Source organism: Theobroma umbraticum, unplaced genomic scaffold (genome assembly GCF_002168275.2).
Source record: "Theobroma umbraticum cultivar Fairchild unplaced genomic scaffold, ASM216827v3 scaffold_204.0, whole genome shotgun sequence".
Classification (NCBI taxonomy): Eukaryota; Viridiplantae; Streptophyta; class Magnoliopsida; order Malvales; family Malvaceae; genus Theobroma; species Theobroma umbraticum.
Genome location: NW_018397267.1, coordinates 3410044 through 3431557, shown reverse-complemented (window position 1 = coordinate 3431557; position 21514 = coordinate 3410044). Strand labels below are relative to the sequence as shown.

The 21514-nt window shown below is 32.9% G+C and overlaps 3 protein-coding genes and 1 pseudogene across 3 annotated transcripts; all 4 read right to left on the bottom strand.

Annotated features, from left to right (window-relative positions):
- Positions 1-1385, bottom strand: part of LOC110424361 (oxoglutarate-dependent flavonoid 7-O-demethylase 1-like) — a 3281-nt pseudogene extending 1896 nt beyond the window's left edge.
- Positions 1386-4358: 2973 nt separating this feature from the next.
- LOC110424849 (xyloglucan endotransglucosylase protein 1-like) lies at positions 4359-5537 on the bottom strand. Its single transcript, XM_021439565.1, has 3 exons — positions 5259-5537; positions 4957-5150; positions 4359-4849 (listed from the first exon to the last, which is right to left on the bottom strand). The coding sequence occupies exons 1-3, from the start codon at positions 5535-5537 to the stop codon at positions 4489-4491; spliced, it is 834 nt and encodes a 277-aa protein (XP_021295240.1). The 3' UTR covers positions 4359-4488.
- Positions 5538-6004: 467 nt separating this feature from the next.
- Positions 6005-7611, bottom strand: LOC110424848 (xyloglucan endotransglucosylase protein 1-like). Its single transcript, XM_021439564.2, has 3 exons — positions 7290-7611; positions 7000-7193; positions 6005-6907 (listed from the first exon to the last, which is right to left on the bottom strand). Exons 1-3 carry the CDS (start codon positions 7560-7562, stop codon positions 6499-6501), a joined length of 876 nt encoding a protein of 291 aa, XP_021295239.1. The 5' UTR covers positions 7563-7611; the 3' UTR covers positions 6005-6498.
- A 1588-nt stretch (positions 7612-9199) lies between these two features.
- On the bottom strand, positions 9200-12222 carry LOC110424846 (protein SRG1-like). The gene is made up of 4 exons (XM_021439562.1): positions 11475-12222; positions 10714-10961; positions 10129-10453; positions 9200-9580 (listed from the first exon to the last, which is right to left on the bottom strand). Exons 1-4 carry the CDS (start codon positions 11733-11735, stop codon positions 9314-9316), a joined length of 1101 nt encoding a protein of 366 aa, XP_021295237.1. The 5' UTR covers positions 11736-12222; the 3' UTR covers positions 9200-9313.
- Positions 12223-21514: the final 9292 nt, after the last annotated feature.

Below are 21514 nucleotides of genomic sequence, written 5' to 3'. Positions count from 1 at the left end.
AAATTTGATTATAAAAATAATTAAAGTCAAAATTAGTTTAGATTTTAAGGCTTTGTTTTATTATTATATTTGCTTTGCTAGCTACTTAATAAGCTTTCGTATTCAAGTAATTATGCTGTGTATATCTCACTGACGATGGAAGTTATCACGCTGAAATAAGTCTTCATGCCTTCACCAAAAGGCTATAGACTTGCATATACAAATTATGCTCTTTAAAAAAAAAAAAAGTGTTGCAATTCCTATCTTTTAATTTTTAATGAAATCTCCAAAAAAATATGAAAGCAAATGGTTAAGCTAGAATAAAAATTAATTAGAAAATGACTTCTTTTTTTTTTGGAAATGAAAGGACCACATGACTAAAATAGACAATATGCCAATTCTAATGTAATCTATATATCTGGCAAAAAGAAAAAGGAAAATGCATGTATTCTATATCACGTTTTGTTTATATGTATATATTATAGAATTTCTCTATTTTTAACTCTACAAAAAATAATTTGCTTTTTCATTGAAACACATTTTTATTTTATATGCTTTTGGAAGCAAAAATAACATCCAAATTGTATCTAAAAATTCAAAAACACATCTTATTTTTGAAATAAGAATTTGTAAAAAAAATAATTTAACAAAAGAAAATTAAGCTTAACTATTTTTAATTACCAATAATCAATGCGAGAAGATTTGGTTTAGAATCACATGGTATATGCAATACTCTTAAAATTTAGAATTTCATTGTATCGAATTTTGAGAGAGAGTGCCTGAATGGGAGAGGAAGGTTGGGGAAGAGGTAAGGCTTCCTGAGATGAGTTGGGAGTGCAGTCATGAAGAACATGTCCCCCAATCAAGCTTCTGTTCCTCAGACACAACAAAGGCCTGTCGAATCCCTCCAGATCCCCTTCACGCTGCCAAAGCTTCTTCTTCTCTTCCATCGGGAGGTTGAACAATCTTGAATCCCCTTCTTCACTTTATCCACCAGTGACTTGCTCACTCCATTATTTATCAACTGTAACAGTACAATTCCATTATCTCATTATCAAGAAGTAAAAAAAAAAAAATCATGGTTCACCAACATTTCAATGGCAAAATGACACTATTTCAACTTTAGACAGAGAGGTTACACAGTCATGTACCTGGAAGAAACCCCATTCTTTGCATGCATAGTGCAACTTTTCTAGTTCAACGTCCATGAAATGATCTCCAGAGAGCAACTTAAGCATGTCGATGACCGGGACTTGCTGTGGTGAACAAGTATCAATGGATGTGAATGGAGGGTCTTGATCAGGACGCTGATATCGTTGTGGAACTCGGTCGAGGGCCTCCTTTGCCACCTCTTGAACGGAAGGAACCGGGATGGATCTGCCTAGCTTTGTTAATTCTGATTCCATGTTTCTCTCGCATTGAAGTATAACCTCTTACACAGACTTTAAAAGATTATATCCATCTCATAGTGAGGAAGGAAGAGGGAGGGCTAGAATTTATATTTGTAATGAGTGCATGGCGACTGCAATTGAATTACTTGTGGTATACTACAACAATTAAATTAATAGTTAAAAGCATTGGAGCATTTAGTTCATTAATTAATGCATAATACCTTACCATTCAAATCATTTTTTTAATTAAAAATCAAAACAAATAATATACAATTACATAAATAAAATGTTACGAATATCATTATATTAAATATAGTTGTAGAATTTATTAATTAATGATAATTATACCTCACTTTCATACCTAACCTTTTGCACAAGAATCTATAATTTAATTTCTATTATAATCCACCGACTATTATTTTATTGTCACACAAACTTGACCAAGCAATTTGAAAATAAACATAAAATATTTGACGCATCTAAATTATTGAGCTTCCTTTTTAATTTCCCTTTTGCCCAAGGTCTGATTATGCCCACTAGGGCTTACAAAATTAATGCCTATTTGGATTATATGTGCTGCTCGGTATTTCTAGGCCGTGCCTCAAGGGGTGGTTGCTATTTTCCTATTATCATTTGGGGTTTTTGTTCGATAATTTGGTAGATTTAATCAGTAGCCAACCTGGGGGATTTTAGACCCATGTTGGGATATATTTTGATGAAACTTGTACCTTCACTTCCAGCTAATTTGATCCAATATGCTTTTCTGAAAAGGGAAAAACACCAGGACCAAACACAATACCACCATTCTTTGTAGCATTATATAACATGTTAACTACCTGCACATGGTGATCTTTCAAAAAAAAAAATACCTGCACAAGGTGCATACCATGGAGATGGAGCTACCCAATTTTTGTTCGGGATCAAAGACAATAAAATAAATGATAAAAATTTTTAAAATTAATATATTGTATTTAATTAATAATCAAAAGATTGATAATAGAAACTAATTTTATATAACATATAAATAAAAAAAAAACTTATAATAAGCTTTTGAGAAAGTTGTGCTTGATTTTTTAAATTCAAATTCATCGATTATTAATTATGTATTTAAAAACATCTATTTCCTTAAGATTGAGTCTTGGACATTTTGATTCACATTGCTCTTATTCATGAGTTGAAGTATTGAGACTTGGTGGTTCAACTGTAGGAGAATTATTTAAACATTTTACATCTTTCCTTTTAAAAAATTTATCAATTATTTTTAATTTACTCATACTTTAATCAAACTTGAAAAAAAAATATAACCAACTTCCAGTATTCTTATTTTATTTTTATTTAAATTTATAATACTAAATATAAAAGTGTAATACATAAAATATAAATAATTAAGTACGATATACAAGATTAATAATTTTCTCTTATATAATCAAGATTGTTTAAAAACTATATATTCAAAATAATTTCCTTTTCACTAAATATAGTAAAGTATATAAAAAAGATATATTCAAGATAATTTTTCCTTACATAATCAGGATTAATAAAAACGGATACACTAATGACATTTTAAGTAACAATGTAACGTTACAACTTATATTTGAGAGCTACATAATAATTTATTAATTTTTAAAGATCAAAATTATAGAAAATAAAATTTATATAATAGAAAAAAAAAGAACATGGCAAGAAGATAGAACCCATATATGATAGAATAAAAAAAAATGATTGATGATTCGTAAAAATTTGAAGAAAATCTATAAGAACTTATAATATATTAGTAAATATATAAAATAAAAAAAATTAAAAAAAGAAAACAAAAAAAATTAAAATTGAGGCATGTGAGATTTTTTTTTATTTATATTAATTATTAAATAAAAAATTATTTTGAAGGAATTCATTAAAAGATTATATTAAAAATTTTAAAAATTTTACATAATACAAAAAAAATTAAAAATTTTGAGGAAACATGGCCCCCAAAGCTCAAGGAGACTCCACCCTGCATACCATACATACATACATATATATATATATATATATATATATATATATATATATATAAAGATTAGATGATGGTATTCATCACCAAGGCTCGTATATATATAGAATGGGGATCAAATCCAACATTCGAGAAAGCCTTGATTGAAAGGTTTAAATACTATAATTTTGTGACTGAAATTTGTTAAGTTAGAGCACGAATTAAGTTAAGAAAAATACTTTATATTCTTTAAATTAGATAAACTATCTTAAAGTTTATTTGTTTAAAAGCTCTCATCTATTGCAATATTGTATTTAATGTTATCCAAATAATATCCAATAAAAATAATTATTTAGAGAAAATCTTATGAAATGAGATATTTATTTTACTTAGTGATTAATTAACACGTGTTTTCCCATTACAAAAAAAAAATTGTTTTTTTAATTTCTAAATTGCAATTGATAGAACTATATTTATATTGGAAAAAAAGCAACAAACCACGTAAAAAAATAATGTACTAAGTGTATACTGAAAAAGTCAAGCTAATTATATAAAAAAATATTATTAAAAGTAAAAAAATGTATGAAAAGTTTGAAAAACCTAATCATAAAATAAAGAATTTGAGAAAGTTAAGAGGTCAAATAAGTATTAATAAAAAAATTAAAGAAAAACTCAATGGGTTAAACGATATTATTGGAGGGGAGGCAACTAAAAAAGTTTATTAAAAAAATGAAAGAAAACCTTAAAGAGCAAAAGGCAATTCTGACAAGTCAGAGCCCCCATTGCACCCCCTGGCTTCCTTCCTGAACAAGATCACATTATACATATTACGTGCCTGTAGAAATCCAGTGCATGACTTAATGTTATCCACCAAATCTATAGCATTCTTTGTGTATATAGCTAGGCATGTGTGGTACGAAATGCTATTTATATATATAAAAGAGTTAACAAGGGCAGGGCTAAGAATAAGCTTTTTCTTTTTCTTACTGATTTTATTAAATCTTATTTTTCTGACACAAAGAGGTTCACAGGATTGACATGGGGATCCAACAATAACAAAGAGCGGTCACTAAAACTGTAAATACAGGTTGATAAACATATCCCACTCAAAGCCGTAGATACAGCTAACTTTAATATCTCTCAACATTAATTATCTCTCGTCTCGGATGGACCATGACTACACTCTGGTGGGCGACCATGACGCTGGTTTCGTTTCAAATCATTGCAATAATTGTAAATCCTGTAACGTTTTTGCACCCAAGTCAGTAGTTTTCTGCCACGAGCACTGAGCCCTTGCATTTCCCATGCGTTGCTAGCAACGAAGTTTCTGTAGCAAGCAGTGAAAGGAGCCTTGGACCAATCGGTTTTCACTCTCCCGCCTCTCGTCGCCCAATCATCTGCATCCCACAGGCTCGCGTAGACCTTCATGCGCTGGTGGTTGGGGTAAGGAACTCCAATAGATTCTTGATTGCTAAATGCTCTTATGGGAATGTTATCTACCAGGATTCTGAATCATATCAAATGAAAAGTAATTATATATGTTAAGCCTATATTATAAAATTACACTTAAATAATTACCGTAAAACTATTTAAAACCAATAAATTACTTCTTACATGATGTTTTGAGGATTCCATACAATGGAATATGCATGAAAATGTTTTGTCGGATCGAACCAGAGGTGGAATTCTTCCTCTCTGCCCCCTTGTCCATGGCTGAACACATTGGTATGAAGAGTGTAAGGAGCACCACTTTTGTTGCCTAGGAACTCAAGATCAATTTCGTCGTGAGATGGGCCTTCAGAAGATAACTGCAAGATTATAAATACAACAAATTGGTAGCAGTTTATGAAGTTATAGAATACTTGCATTACTTTAATGCACCAAAATTTGGGAGCTATTGCAATATTGAGACGTACATAGAAGGTGGTAACGGTGCCTGCAGAGTTACCAGCAATGAGCTTCATTTGCATGTTGAACCTTCCGAAGAGGAAGTCTTTAGTGGACTCAAAACCGGCCCCTCCTGAGGTCTTGTCCATAGTAAGCGTCAGAAGGTTTCCTCGTCGACCAAGTATTTGAGCATGGCTGCCGCCCCATGTTATCTCCACATCTTGATGGAAATTATTGGCAAAAGCAGCAATGATGGAACCTACAACTAGAGAAAGCAAAAGTATTGATGAAACTCTCAGGTTCCCCATCTTGAAAGGAGGAAGAGTTAAATGTTGTAGTTGAACCGTGGGGATAAAGGCCTGTATATATAGGTAATGGCCTCACAGGTTGTTGGTTATATGACAAATGAAATCATGAATCTTTGTTACATTTTGCATTATATAATATACTTTCATAGAAAGAAAGAACCTATCTCCAATGTTTGGTTCACATAATTAAATAATTAATGCAATTGAAATCATGGGAAATAAAATCTTCAAGGGGAGGAAATCTACTCGGAAAGAGGGGCCATGGTCATTGGCCCTCAACCAGGCAACGACTTACTCGCCTAAGCGTTGGCAAGCAGGGTAGGCCTTGGGTAAGGTGAAATCCTGCTGGGCCGTAATCCAGCCAATCTTAATTGGGCACTTTGGGTTACTCAACTCCTTAGGAGTTGAAGAAGATCATGGAGCTCATTTATATAACCCAAATTTCATGAAAAATTTTTCACATAATATAGTAAAATAAACTTGTAAACTTTATATTAAAATATAATAACTGAAGGACATAGAAATTAAAGTTAATTGTCACCAATATACTTATATATCCCAAATAAAATTGTTGGCTTATAGCTTCATTAAACAATGTCAACAACTATTTCCATTTTTGAAATTTATTTATGATAAAGTTTTCGTCTGTTGCTTGATTTTAGACCCAATTGACAGCACCAAAGAACTTTTGGAAGAATGTAGATGGCTGGGTATGAATGCTATGAGATAAGTAGGATAATTTCTCTTGGGTGAGAAATCCTCTATAGACTTCTTCTTTATATTTTTGGACCCTTGTTATTTGTCATATGCCATGAATGCCAGTATCTCATAGATAATGAAGTCGAACAAATGTCCAAAGTCTTGAATAACAACATATATATATATATCTATATATATATATATATATATATATATATGGCGTTATAGCTGACAAGGTAATTTGAGCAATATAGTTTCTGCCTTAGAGGAACCTAGAACGCCTACACTCACGGGGACGACCCAGAGGAAATCGCTTCAAATCTGTACAATAATTGTAGACCATGAAGTACTTTTGAACCCATCTAAGTCTTCTCCTGCCGCTCGCATCCAACGCTTGAGTCCGCAAAACATTGTTTATAAGAGAACCAGATGTCTTTGACGCACAATCGGATTCTCCATTCGACCATACACAGGCGTTTGCATTGAAATTCCGAAAGTAGGCCTTGAAAGGAGCCTTGGACCAATCTGTTTTCACTAGCCCGCCCCTCGTTGCCCATTGGTCTGCGTTCCACAGGCTTGAGTAAAGCTTCATGGGCTGGTTCTTGGGGAAGGGAACCCCAAAGGATTCTTCGTTGTTGAATACTCTGATAGGAATGTTATCGACCATGTAGCTGACAAGTTGAAACATGAGAGGATTTGTAGACCATCTTCAACTTTTATAATTGTTATAAAGATTTATGACTTAAGGTGACATTTAACTTACATAATTCTTTGCAGATTCCAAACAATGGAATAGGTGTGAAAATTCTTAGTTGGGTCGAACCATAGGTAGAACTGTTGCTCTCTGTCCCCTTTCCCTTGGCTGTAGACATTAGTATGCAAAATGTAAGGGTCTCCACTTAAGTTACCTAAGAACTCAAAGTCTATCTCGTCGTGGTTTGGCCCTTCAGATGATAGCTGCAACAAGAATTAAGGATTACTATGCAACCCGAACAGAAAAAAAAGGGTGTAGCTTTGACATAAGTTTAATGCAAAAACTGAGGCAGAACACACATAGAAAGCAGTAACGGTGCCGGCGGAGTTGCCAGAGACAAGCTTGATTTGCATGTCTATTCTTCCAAATAGATACTCGCTCTTGGACCTGAAGCCTGAGCCAGAGGTCTTGTCAAGAGTAAGTGTAAGAAGCTTTCCTCCATCCAGTATCTGAGCACGCTCGTCACCCCACGTCAGTTCAAACTCTTGGTGGAAATCACCAGCCGATGCAGCAATGAAAGAACCCATAACAAGAGAAAGCAAAAGCATCTCTGGAAAAGAAAAAGTTGCCATCTCTAGAGAGAGAGAGAGTGGACAGTAATTATTGAGTGGATGAAATTGCTGGGAGTCCTCTACTCCTTTATATAGGTAATGGCACGAGGGGGCCAGGGATGATCAACAAATTAGAAATTTTAGAACATAAATTATACGAGAATAACCATATATCCTGGTGTAGGATGCGTGACCAGAAACCAACTACAGTGCGAATTTAGCTGGAAAGGGCAGGGTTCTAGCTAATAAGCTTTGTTTTGAAGCTGAAAATATGGGGTTGCGTTATTTGAGAGAACTTTGTTGCTATAACTTCGATACCACATTGGGTGGATTTTTGCAATTAAGGACGAGCTAGGGACCAGCCTTTAGTTTAGGCTTTGTATTGTGTTTCACCCAAAATAGAATACATGCAAACGTGCCTGTCAACATATCGCCATCCCCTTTTGAGCATATTATCCCATTAATTACAAACGGTGGTTGGATTTAAGAACTGGCAATTGTCAGTTCATACCCTGCCAGAATCATCTAAGGGAGGACAAAATGCTGATAAATGTTCTGTACTACAAGGTTTTGGTGATTAGAAGGAATTGTGAATTTGACAAGCATGGAGTCTAGCATATTAATGGCTTCTCCACGTTATGGAAGGTTAGCAGGTAGGATTTAATTGTCACAAGCGAAGCAAGATAAGGTTTTCATCAGTAGCCACACTAATCTTAGCACACCCTCAATTAAAATATGAGATGATCTCGGCTACGTTTGTCATCTTAGAGGATCAACTTTGCTTGGACCCATAAAAAGGAATTTTGAAAGGAGGGAAAAAGAAAAAGAAAGCTTGAGAATTTGGAAAAGGAATGTTGAATATGAGATTACACGTGACCTGCGTCGTTTCTTTTATTTATTCCTCCTTTGCATGACTGAAGATAACATAGCCATTTGCCAGTGCACATTTCCCTGTTTCTTCTTTTTCCAACAAAGATAATTGCATAAATTATGGAAAAGGAAAAGAAGAAACAGAATGGTGGATGGTGTGTCACCAGCCACCATGGTCACGGGTGAAGCGAGTAGGGTGTTTTTGCCCCTTACATTTTCAGCCCACCTCTTCTCCTTTTCACCATCCTTTAATAGCAAACAAAAAAAAAATAGCAGACTCTCCAATTCAAAAACTAGGCCTGTTTTTATTAATTAAATATATTTATTTCAATGGTAAAATACACTATCATACTTAACTTTTAATTATAATTACATATAAATCTACTAATTTATAAAATAAACACTCTATCCTAAATAATTAAATTATGTTAATATTTAGATTGAACGATGATATTTTCTATTTAACCGGCCACCACATAACTAGATGTGACTCAGATCCGATTGGATTTATGAACGAGCACCAAATCTGATGCTCCCAAGATTGGTGCTCCCCAAGGAGCACTAGACTTGTGATCCCGCACGGGAAGCATCCAAGGAACACGAGAAGTTTTTTTTTTTAATAAAAAATTATAATTTATATAATGTGTTAATTTTTAAAATTAATAAAAAATAAAATTATTTTTTTAATATTATCATATCATTAAATTAATAAAAATATTAACAATATTTTAATGAGTGGACTTATATATCTAATAAAAAATATTTATTTAAAACAGATTATCTATTTTAAAAATTGATGGATAAATTATGAGTAAAAATTAAAAGTGTAAATATTCTTCACTTATTTCAATCTATTGTCCACAATAAAGTACTTTCTGCTGAATAGCTAGTCGCATAAGTTTTCAATTTGAATTTTCTTCCCCTTGTCTTATTCTCATGAGATCAAGGTATGCCTTGCCATCCAGCTTCCGAGCAAAAAAGTCCTTGACGTACTTCTCCATAGGAACTCGCCGAAATTTTGCTGGATTACTCGGACCAGTAAGGCTAAGTGCAGGACCCAAGTCCGAGTATAACTTGGAGTTATAAAATGTTGCGACTGATAGCCTCTCTTTGGTTGAGTTTACTATTGCTCTATGCTCAATGCTGCGATATATTCCATTGCTCACAATCTGCAGAGGAAACAGAGAAATGTGAATATCATTGTTAACTTGACACATAACATTAGCTTCAGGTCTTCGAGTGTTAATTAAGAAAATCCACGCATTCTATTGATTACTAAAGGCAGCTCCTGTTGCTAAACAGTTGATAAGTCAGGCTAGGGAAGTGAAAAAGGATACTTTATTTGGATGTTGGATCTACATAATTTATCTCCTGAAAGAAAGTTAACAGGATTGGAAATGTTCAAAGAAATGATCATTTTATATAGCCTTCATGGTTTGGTCAAAGGGGTTTCATTCACCCTTTGGCTGATTAGAGATGAGACTCTAGTGGCGGGTTAATGCTCTGTGATCTTTGTGAAGGTTGGATTTCCAGTATAATTTTCTTGAAACAGCATAAAGGCAAGCGCAGGGGGATTGTTTCAAGCAACAATTTCTTTTTTTCCTTTTTCCATTCACTAAGGCATCAAATATCATATAACTGAGTCGCTTCTTCAAAATTCAAGTGAATTTTAGAATTTAGAGTTTTAATTATACCACGCAGAGCAAGTAAAGTATACCTCCATGACGTCTCCAATGTTAACTACAAAAGCATTAGGAAGTGGCTTAATGGAGACCCATTTTCCATCTTTTCGAATTTGCAGGCCTTCAGTTTCATTGAGTTGAAAGAGAATTGTCAAAGCAACAGCATCAGAATGAGGACTGATACCAATGGCCATATCAGGTTCAGGGCATGGAGGATAGTAATTCATTCTCATTGATTGAACCCCATTGGTGAACAGCTCTCTCATTTCCTCAGCATCCATCTCTAAGGCCCTGGCCATGTAACCTAAAATTATCATAGCAAGATTTTTGGCTTCCATAGAATATACTTCCAGGGTCTCTCTGCAGCAAAATTATGAAGTTGAAAGCAAAATCAAATGATCTCAAATTCCAGGTTGAATAACCATGGCAAAGCATTGGTTCTATTCGCACAAATGATTGTCACCATTTTTTCAAATCAAAATGAATACGGGGAAGGGAAGGTCTTCATGGATTTGAATCCTACTGGCATATATGCCTATCACCTGTGACTAATAACCACAAAGCCAAGAGGTGATTTGCTAGTTTTCTTAACACATTTAAGAAGAGGGAGAGAGAGATACCTGAGCTTTAGGGGGAGTTTTTCAAATAAGTCGGTCTTCCTAAGATTGTGTGGCAGTGTTGTTAGATAGAATATGTCTGACCAGTCTAGCTTCTGCTCTTTGGATACTACAAAGAGTTGGCCGAACCCCTCATGATTATCTGGCTGTTGCCACAGGAGCTTCTTCTCTTCATGAGGAAGTTTGAAGAAGTTCTCAATCTCCAACCTGAATTCCTCCAACAATGAACTGCTAACGCCATGATTTACCACCTAATTTTGCAAAAAGAAAAGAACAAATACATAACCAAGCATTTCAAATATATTTCCTTTCTTTTTGTTTTTCGGTGGATAATGTAACTCACAAGATAATTCTACAATTCATATCATATCAACTGAGTAGTGAGTAGGATGAAGCCAGGAAATGCATAAGTTATAGTTCCTTGTTTTAACCAATTCAAGCACCTAAATTCGATGGTGTTACCTAGTTTCCCTCCCTCCAAGAGCAAATCTATAAAAGTACGTTCACAACATAAAACTCCAGTCCCCAGACAAAGCAATGACAATAATGTAACTAAAAAACATTAATAAAAGCAAAAAAAAAAGTGTGCAAGCAACATAGTGCCTTGGAACAAATGGGATCCTCTGCCATCCCTAGAGAAAGCAATCGGGATTTGGCTACCCCCCAGTAATTGGTCCAAACCCAGCTTTGACATTTGCTTTTGCAATCCATCGTTCATTTGTTCTTGTGAATACCAAATTTCCAATAAAGAAAACACGACCTACCTGGAAGAATCCCCAGTCCTTGCAAGCAGAGTGTAACTTTTCCAGTTCAGAGTCCACAAAATTCCCAGCAGCTAATTTCTGAAGATCGATGATTGGGACGGATGGAAGCAGCTCATCACCTAGGACAGAGTGAGGTTCCTGCTCTGGGCGCAGATATCTATGTGGGATTTTGGTGATCGGCTCCTTAGTCAACTCCTGAACACTAGGAACTATGATAGATTTTCCAAAGTTAACAACTTCTGCATCTGCCCTTGACTCCATATGAGCAAATTATGTTTTGCTACTTTAAACCAGTAACCTAAAAAGGCAAAAAGCCCGTGGTACTTTTTTACTTTTTGTTGAGCAAAAGCAAAGAATCACTCAAAAACAATAAATGAAGAACGTTTGGGCAGTTGAAGTAGAATCTTTACTCCTGGATGCTGCATTAACAATACTTTTCCCTTTTTGATGGCGATGACAGTTTAACAGATACAAACCTCCACGTGATTGGATTATAAAAAGTATACTAGTTTGAATATCCATACAAGGAAAAAATTATGGGGGAGAGAGTGCATTCCAGAGGAGTAGGTCCTGCACCCATCCTTGTTGAGGAGTTCTCACTTGAGAAGCTGGTTGCTGCAATAAAATTTATGCTGGATACTGACAGGCCATGGATAAATGGTGCGTTTTCAATGAGATAAGATGTTTTAAAGCAGATGATTGGTGTGGTGATATCTGTGTAAATTTTGAGAGACTCAGAGAGGCTAACTTCTTCGTAGATCATTTAGCCAAATCAGTGTGGATAAAGTATTTTATGTTTTCGGTCTGATGGTGATATGGATACACCGTTTTGTTTGAGTTTTTGTAATATAATTCATGGTAGTCCTTATCTCTTATATCTTATCTCTTATCTATGATGATGCTCTGGATGGCGTTTGTGAACTAAAACGAAATCCTATGTAAGAGTGAATGGCGCTTCTGGTGACTTCGAAAATACTCTCTTCTGCTTATGATTGATTGAGAAAAGAAATGAAAAATTATGGTCTTGGCAATGAAAAACACCTTCCTAAGCACCGGAAAGATAAACTAGGATTCCTCATGCAGAAGAAGAAGAAAAAAATTCATTTCTTTATATTTCCAATTAATGAGATTCCTATCTTCTATGCAAATATTTTGTGTATTTCTTTGGCACTCAAATCAAGGTTGTGGGTATTGAAATAGACCGCTTGAGCTCATACTGTTAAGCAGAGGCCTATGTGTGAGAATTTTGTGTTATGACAACTAGTTTACTGTTAAATTATGATATCTGTATACTTATTGAATGACTTATGTGATGATTGGTATATAATTTTATGCTTAACTTCGGCTCAAAACTTACTTCTTAAGTATCGGCAATGTATATTTTTTAAGTCAACGCCTATAAGATCAAGAACCTATTGTTTAAGACAAATATTTTCTCTTACTCTACTCTGCATGCTTAGTTAGCTCTGTTGATCCTACCTTTACTTTAAACATCAGTGGGAAAGATAATTTGATCCAAAACCAAAACTAATACATCACTCAAATCTACACCATGTCAATAGAGAATTTAGATCCTAAGCATGAGTTTCCATTGATTAATTATAATTATCTTTTTTCATTTTTTCTTTTCAAATTTTTTCATGAATCGAATAATTGTAATCAGTAATCGTGCATTACACCTGATGGGCCTTTTTCTTTGGAGGCCTGACCTGCAAATTCGGTAACGAAAGGTGACGAAGGGAAGACCCCAAGAATTTTTGTGCATAGGCCATAGATCATAGACATAAGATTTGGGCCTGGTCCTGCTCCATAATAATTTTGCTATATGGCTTGAAAAAGAATTGAAGAAATTAAAGTACTAGGAGATTAAAGGTCAAATATTCCTAATCAATCCATTTACGAAAAAAGAAAAACCCTCATTGACAGAAAGATGCATGTCCAAGGGCGGATTGAACCCTAATTTTATATTATAATTTTATTTTATTTTAACAGTATTTTTATTTCGAATCAAATTATTGATTTGATTCATGACTTTATATGATTACCCTTTAACTACCTCTCATATAAAATTTTGAGTTTATCATTGTGTATGTGTATGCCTATTCATTTTTTTGTTCTAAGATTCTATGGGATGTGATCAAAGTCTCAAGCTAGATTATTTGCAAAAATTTATCAATTTCAACGAGAGAAAGGTCAAAACCTTATATTATGCAGGTTGCATTAGTTCTTTGTCATATACATTGTCCAAGATTTCCTTAAATTAAAACAAAACTATAAATATTTTTAAAGAATTGAAAGAAGAGTAAGTGTCCACAAGTATATGTACCACCCAAATATAAACAAAACGAACAACTTTGATACTTGAATTAGTAATTAAAGAGTAATTAATTTTGACCTTTCAAAAAAAAAAGAGTAATTAATTTTGATCATTAGATTAGGAATTGATCTACTTTTGTGGAAAACGATCTTGCTTAGCAAAAAATTAAAAACAAATATAGAGAGCAAAAGTCAACAATAAAAATCACTATAAATATATTCATATTTCAACATGAAGATGTGATGAGAGACTATATATATATATAGACGGGAAAAAACATGTTCTTGTTTGAAATAATTCAGAAGAAAGACAAACACTACTGACGTATGACAAACATTAAATATATGAGTTTGAGTCCAAGTTCATTAATCTTTCGTGCCAATTACTTAATTACTACTATATTTAAGTTTAAACATATCTATATGCAGGATATAGAAAAAAAGTTGCTTACATATATAATCACGCCAATTAATTATGTTTGTTTCCTCTTACCATAGCAAACTAGAATATTACAAATTTATAATATTTCTTTTTAATATATAGTAAACAAGAATAGTACACGTGACAGCATCTTGGGCCTTAATATTTTTCTTGCTGGATTAGGTACTTGAGCACATCGGCATTATCCAACCTTCATTTACTAATATATTTGCATTTTGGCAGTTGAACAAGCTATTTCGATACAGATTTATGCAGTAATTTTGGGTTATTAATAAGGTTCACGTATCTAAACTTAACCACTAGGAATAATTTGCAAAAACCTCCAATTGGTTAAGCAAGTCTCTTGATAAACTTGAAAAATACATTACTTGGAGCAGAGTCAACAAACGTTTTCTAATAAATGGAGGTAGTTAGGGTAGGGATGAATAATAAAAAGTCTATCCCACTTGGAAGTGGACTGGCTCAAGCAGGAATCCATGGAATTTCACATCCATATTCAATATTTGATACCTTTTGAAATTTATTTTTTAATAATTACGAACAAAAAAGAAGGGACAAGGGAAAAGATCTTCCAGATTCATTGGCCTAACCTTCTACTTTTTCTTGGAATCAAACTTTCCTTTAGGCACAATTAGAACATGAGTAACACCTGCCTTTATAAGGGTTCAAAATCATAGTCAGTTCATGGAAGTCAAGTCCCTCTGAGCTCATCAAGGTTTAAACCTCTCTTTTCCCTTATTCTAGCCGGCTACCCTTCATTTACTTTTAAGAAAAACATATGAATTTTCTTCCCGCAATTAAGGAAAAACTTAGTATCAGGAAAATTCAAGAAGAAAAAGACGAAGAAGAAAGAAGAAAACTTAGAGTTGCATTTTGATAGTGTATATATAAACATATATATATATATATATATATATATTTTATAATTGAGGAAGGGAGGATTTAAATCCTATTTTTTAGATAACGAGATAATGCATTAATCAATGAGCCAAATGCTTGGGTGTAAGTATATCATTTATTTTTGAGCAAATTAAGGACTTAATGTATGAATTTATTAGGCTTTAAGCACCTTTTGATGTACCTAGTCTAAGGAAAATGTTGAAAACTACTAAACCGTGTGCTCAATAAGTCATAACTCTATTTCAGGTAAATTCAAGTGAGTTAGTGAGTGAGGGTTGCATTTAGATAGCATTTGGCATGAGGGAAATAAGAGCATATTCTCTTTTGATATGAGGGAAGTGAAAACACATTTTTTATAATGTGCTCAATTAAATTATATTACAGTAGTTAATTGCAAAACAAATATTGTAATGTAAGATTACAATGCAATCACATTACAACCAATGGATGTAATGTGATTACAGTCTAAAACTAATGCTCTTAGATTGTATTACACTTTACAATGTTATTAAAGGTATTTTTACTCTTCAATTTTGCTACTTTATTAAAAATATTTTGTAATTTTATAATTTATTTTTCTATACATATAAATTTCTAGAGATGTCTTTTCATTACTTTTAGTAGCTAGTCTATGTTGGATAGTGGATGGTGACTATCAATAAAATTTATATTATCTTTTAAAGGAAAAAAAATTAAAATAAAATATATAATATAGAAAATTATATTAAGAAATGAAAATAAAATATATAAAATATAAAAAAAATTAAAATAAAATATATGACATTAAAAATATATTTAAGAGATAATACTATATAAAAATTAACAATAAAAAATACAAGTATATTAAACTAGCATTTAAATAAATAGGGATGATTCTAAAAATTGTTATTATATTATCAGAAAAGTACTTCTAAATTAAACGCTACAATATTATCATTTATATATTTTAATTATTATTTTATTTATATATCAAATACTGTAATATAATCTTTTTTATAATCATATTACTTATAATTATATTATATTCTTGATCTATAACTCTACTTGCTCCATACTTAAGACTCAATATTTGTTCATTTCGTTTGAGGTGTCATCAAATATTTGAGGCTCAAAAATCTTGAATGCCAACCAGTAATACTGTTGCTTCATGTGATTATTCTTATCGTTTCTTGAGAGGATGGGTGGAAAGGAGTGGGTGCCTGGAAAGAATAAACAAACGAAGGAAAATGGATTTTCACCCACGCTTTACTTTCAAAGGATGGAAAAGAAAAACAATGGGCTTTTCATTTCCTTTACTTTCACTTTATATTGTATCAATCAATGGAAACAATATTCTTTTTTCCATTCATTTTTCTATATCTGTCTCTTTAAGCACGTTGCATACCCCGATAGAAAAGAAAATAATAAATAATAATGAAAAGAGTTTTCATTTCTTTCGCTTTTCTCCTCTATGAACTTTCTAAATCCTTTGTTTGTTTTAGTATTGTGACTAGAAGAGTAGAAAAGCCTGGGGAAAAAATTAAAGGAACTAATGTAAAACAAAATAAGCCCTCCACATGTTCAATGTGTTGTTTAAGCTACCTATGTTCTGACCAAATATTAATTAATAAACTGCGTACCGTAATTTATTGCCTGATTAATTTCTAACATTTACGGTGTTACATCTGTGAGCTGCATTCTTTCTACTTCCACACCAAAAAACAAAGCTAATACTAAGACTTTCCAATCAATTAATTAAACACTGCAATTTCATGGCCTACCTGAACTTAATTACAGGCAATCCACGCGATAAGACAACACCAAACTGTATTGCATGCATAATTTAAGAAAGGGGAATTGTTTTGTAGGTCATTGTTGGTCGGTCTATGTAGATATACATTTATTATTTCCAGGACAGGATTGGAACGTTGAGTAGTTTCTTTCTTATTTTCTCTTTGATGGGGTGATCCTGAAATTGATAGGTCAAGTCAATGTGCAGCCCTTCGTCCCTTGGAATATATAGTGAAGATTTAGCCAAGTTAGAGATGAGTTTAAGGTCTATTTTGTGAACATCTCAGGACCAGGCACTAATTGCGTGCGGAAACCGCAGAGTTAACAGATTCCAAATTGCTTTGCTTTAACTAGTATTATTAGACTAATCAAATTAAATCGGTACTATTACTTCCACATTTTTATCATTAAAACGATCGTTGCCTTCTCAAATGACAATCCAATTGCAGGCTGGAGCTGGTGATGAACCTCTGTCGGCTTTAATCTAATATTAACCCAGCAGGACTGTCTTAACTTCACCAAGCAGCATGATTTTATCCATTCTGAGATAAGAATTTACCATAATAGGCTTGAGCTTCAAATAGCTTTGTTTTTGTTAAAGTAGATGACCTTGCAAAATCCCAAGTTATACACGCTCTAATGACCTTACTGCTTATCTCTGAGCTATATAGCGTATGATGCTTCGTCTGCTACTGCATCCACGGTACACATGGTTCAGTTTGCTTGCTTCCGACCAATGTTTAAGTCTTACCACAGCCATTTGGCTTGGCTGCTCAAAAAGAACCGGTTGCTCTGTTTTATGTCGAGGAAGCCAAACGGGGTACATGCAGGAAATTGGTTGTTGCAACCCTTTTCGCTATGAAATGCACGGCTTTCATTAACTGGTGTAAGTAAGTAGAAAATGCTAAGGCAAGCCTTTAGCCATTAACAATAGGTGGAAGAAGACTCCACCCAGAATACAAACCTCACAGTTTGTACAAATTAATCAAGGTATCAGAAAGCATTCACTCTACCAGCCACACTCCCTATACATGACAATAAACAATACACTTCCTGTACAAGCCGTTCCTTGCATCTACCATGTTCAGAATATTGACCTACGCCTGGATACTTATCTGCCTTCTCAACAACCAGTTCTTTACAACAGACGCGACGGCCGTGGACAAGACAACAAACGTACAATAGACTGAGACATAAATAACAAGAGGTAGTAGAAACATAATAGACAAAGTAATTACAGGCTACATCATTGTCGGTTATTGCTTTAGCATGTGCATGTGCTAGATAGCAATCTCCATGTTCGATAGGAGGATTTTTATTGTTCTTCTACTCTAGCCTCCCTAATGACTGGATGCTTTGGGCTTTCGTAAAACGGTGGTAGAACCATATCACCATTTCCTTAATAAATGAAATCTGGTTGTTAGGAATCTCTGCTCAAATTTTATTCCAGTGATTTCAAAACGTGCAAATGGTGAAAGTTCATAGAAAGTAACTAGTAAGAACCAACATCTGATCAAGTAAACCAAACATTTCCGAAGAAAAATTACACCTAATTGACAGAGCAACTGAGGTGTCTTTTCTGAACATCAAATTATGTGCAGCCAGCAATCCATTGCAGAAGGTGCAATAACTTCATGGATATTAGGTGAGAATTAAGGATGCAAAGCGCTCCGCGTACATCAACAGAACCGAGGTGATTTTGCAGCGACGGATTCGTGAGGGTAGTGCAGTCATTGGATATGAACCAAATAATCTAGATTTTGTTTGATGAGAAATTTTCATCATTGATGACGACATGTAAATTAATGGCATTTTGAACGAGTCGTGGGAAGGGGCAGAGCAGACCCCCAGACGTCACAATTAAAAACGTGGCTGGCCTTTTAAATATTAAATATCAGAAACCAGAAAATACGTCAAGCCACGTGTAACAACGTGGTGATTAGACAAATGAAAAGATACTTGGGAATTAAGCACGTTTTTTTTAACTGTAGTTTTTGCATAGAAAAATACAAGCCTTAGTTAACACGTAATGGGTGAAAATGACTTACATCCATCAGATTCGAGTATTCAATCAGATACAAACATTAAAGAAAACTTAACTGTGCATGCATTGAAATGAATATAGTTATTTTGTTTCATCTAACGGGTCTAGCTCATGACTCGACAGCAAGCTACTCTAAATTGTTAAATCAAAATTTTAAGTCGCTGGCACGTCCACCATCATGAATTTTTTGTTTTACCTTTTTTTGCAATTTTCTGAAATAGAAATGTGGTTCAGAAAAACAGGGTTGAATAGAACAATGGATGAGTTTTGTTTGTTAGTGTATATTCAGAATGCTGGCGTAATTATTAAAAGATTGAATTATTTAGCTTTGTTTTAATATTCTTCGGACGGTTTACACTTGTCCAAGTGTCCCTGCGCGGACCCACAAACCTGGAAGTGGTGTCACATGACGTTATTCAATTAAAAAAATATTTATTCAAAATCTTATATATTTAATAATATTAATAAATTCAATAATTTTTTTATAATTTTATAAAAAGTAAAGTCAAGAGTAGAAAAATCTATATATTAATAATATTTAAATATTTTTCAAAAATATTTAAATATTTTTAAAATATAAATTTATCAAAAAATAATTTATATGTTAATATTTAAATATTACATAAAAATAAAAAAAATTATTCTCTAATTTAAAATTTTATTAAAAAAATTAAAATCTAAATTATTTTTTGTATTTAAAAATTTAAATCTTAATATCATTTTCTACCTTTAACAAAGAAAGATTGATTCGTATAATTCAATTGTATCTTTTTGAATTTTCAACATTGAATTTAGTGACATTTGAAAATCGATTTGAAAAATGTATTGCAAAACTTGCTTTCAGATTAGAAATTTGTTAAAGTTAATGAAATTGGTGATGGTTGAGACAAATAGAAATTAATATTATGTATCGTTTAGTTTATTTACTGATAAAATTTGTGTTGATCTTACCAGTTGCAACGATATCAATTGAAAGAGTTTTTTCAGTAATTCAATTTATAAAGCACAGGTTACGTAATTGAATGAGTGATAAGTGGATGAATAATTGTTTGATGATACATATTGAAAAAGATGTATTTGATAGTATTTTTATTGATGCTATTATGTAACGTTTCAACATATAAAAAATCATTATGGATAATTATAATTTTTTTAAAATATTTTTACTTTGAAGTATTAAATAAATATACTGAATTTATATTGTTTTAATTTAATATTAAAAGTTCTAATTTATGAATTTTAGCATATTTTTTAAATTATTATTATTATTATTTTAATTATAACACCACTTACAAAAATTCTTAAGTCCACCCTACCCTTGATGAACTTTTAATTCAAAATCATATACCCAACTAATTATGCGAAAGGTTCTTTCTTATCCCTTTATGATTTAATACCTAAACACGATAATCCAACATTATAATCCTTTATTTAATGATGATCAACTTACAAAGTTATTGACTGAATCATTTATCCAACTTTATTGGTTTCAAATACTATTTTATTTTTTGTATGATATATTGGGGATGACTTGAACTCCTCTCGATGTTCAAATACCTGCTATAAAATTATTTCTGCATATATGAAGCAATGGAAACGCCATTTCTCTAAGGATGTAACTTTAAAGATTTCTCAAATGATATTAAAATACTTTCGTTAATTAATAGGAAAGCTTCAAATTTTAATGCTTCAATATACAAGTAATGCATAGAAGTACGTATGATTCCTATGAAATTTGTTGTGTGTGTGTATATATATATAGAAATTTGCATGAATATTTGCAGCAAGCAGCATAAGAAATAAATCTGAAAACATAAAGCAATTACAATGGTCGACCCCGTTAGTACCTAGTATTTCAATTTGCTAGTACCATGTTTTGATTTTTACCCAAGTACGATCTGCTTATTGTTAACATTCCTGGTAAACCTGGAATTTCTGTTTCTGATAAACATTTCAAGTTTTTTTTTTTTTTTTGTGAGCTACTCTTTTTCCCTATAAATACTCTTTCTACTGGGGTTGTAATGAAGCACATCGACTTTAGCAATATGGCATCATTACAGGTAGAAGAGCTCAGCCACTCTCTTTTAGAGATTAGTCTTCAGGAGCTTGTGAAAGAGCCGATAATCACAATCCCACAAAACTTTATTCGTTTAGATCAAGAACCTCCTTCTTCCCTCCCTTACGGTAGTCCCTCGCCAATAACTACCCCGACCATCGACATGTCTCGATTGGTTTCCGGGGAGGATGATGGTCATGAACTCGAGAAGTTGCACTCAACTTGCAAAGAGTGGGGTCTCTTTCAGGTTATAATTCTTCTCAATTCACCTTAATTTAAGCCTCATCAGGTCAGTAAAAACATGTTAGAACAGGGATTTTCAGTATTCTTTTGGATCTTGAGGTGTAGGAGAGAGAGAGAGAGAGAGAGAGAGATTTTACTTCCAAGATCCAACTAAATGGTCTTTATAAACTTGCATGTGCATGAAATTTGCTTCATGTCTTATTCTGAAGTAGTGAAGTTCTTTTAACTATATGATATTGCTATGTTCCGACCTTGACAGAGTCTCAAGG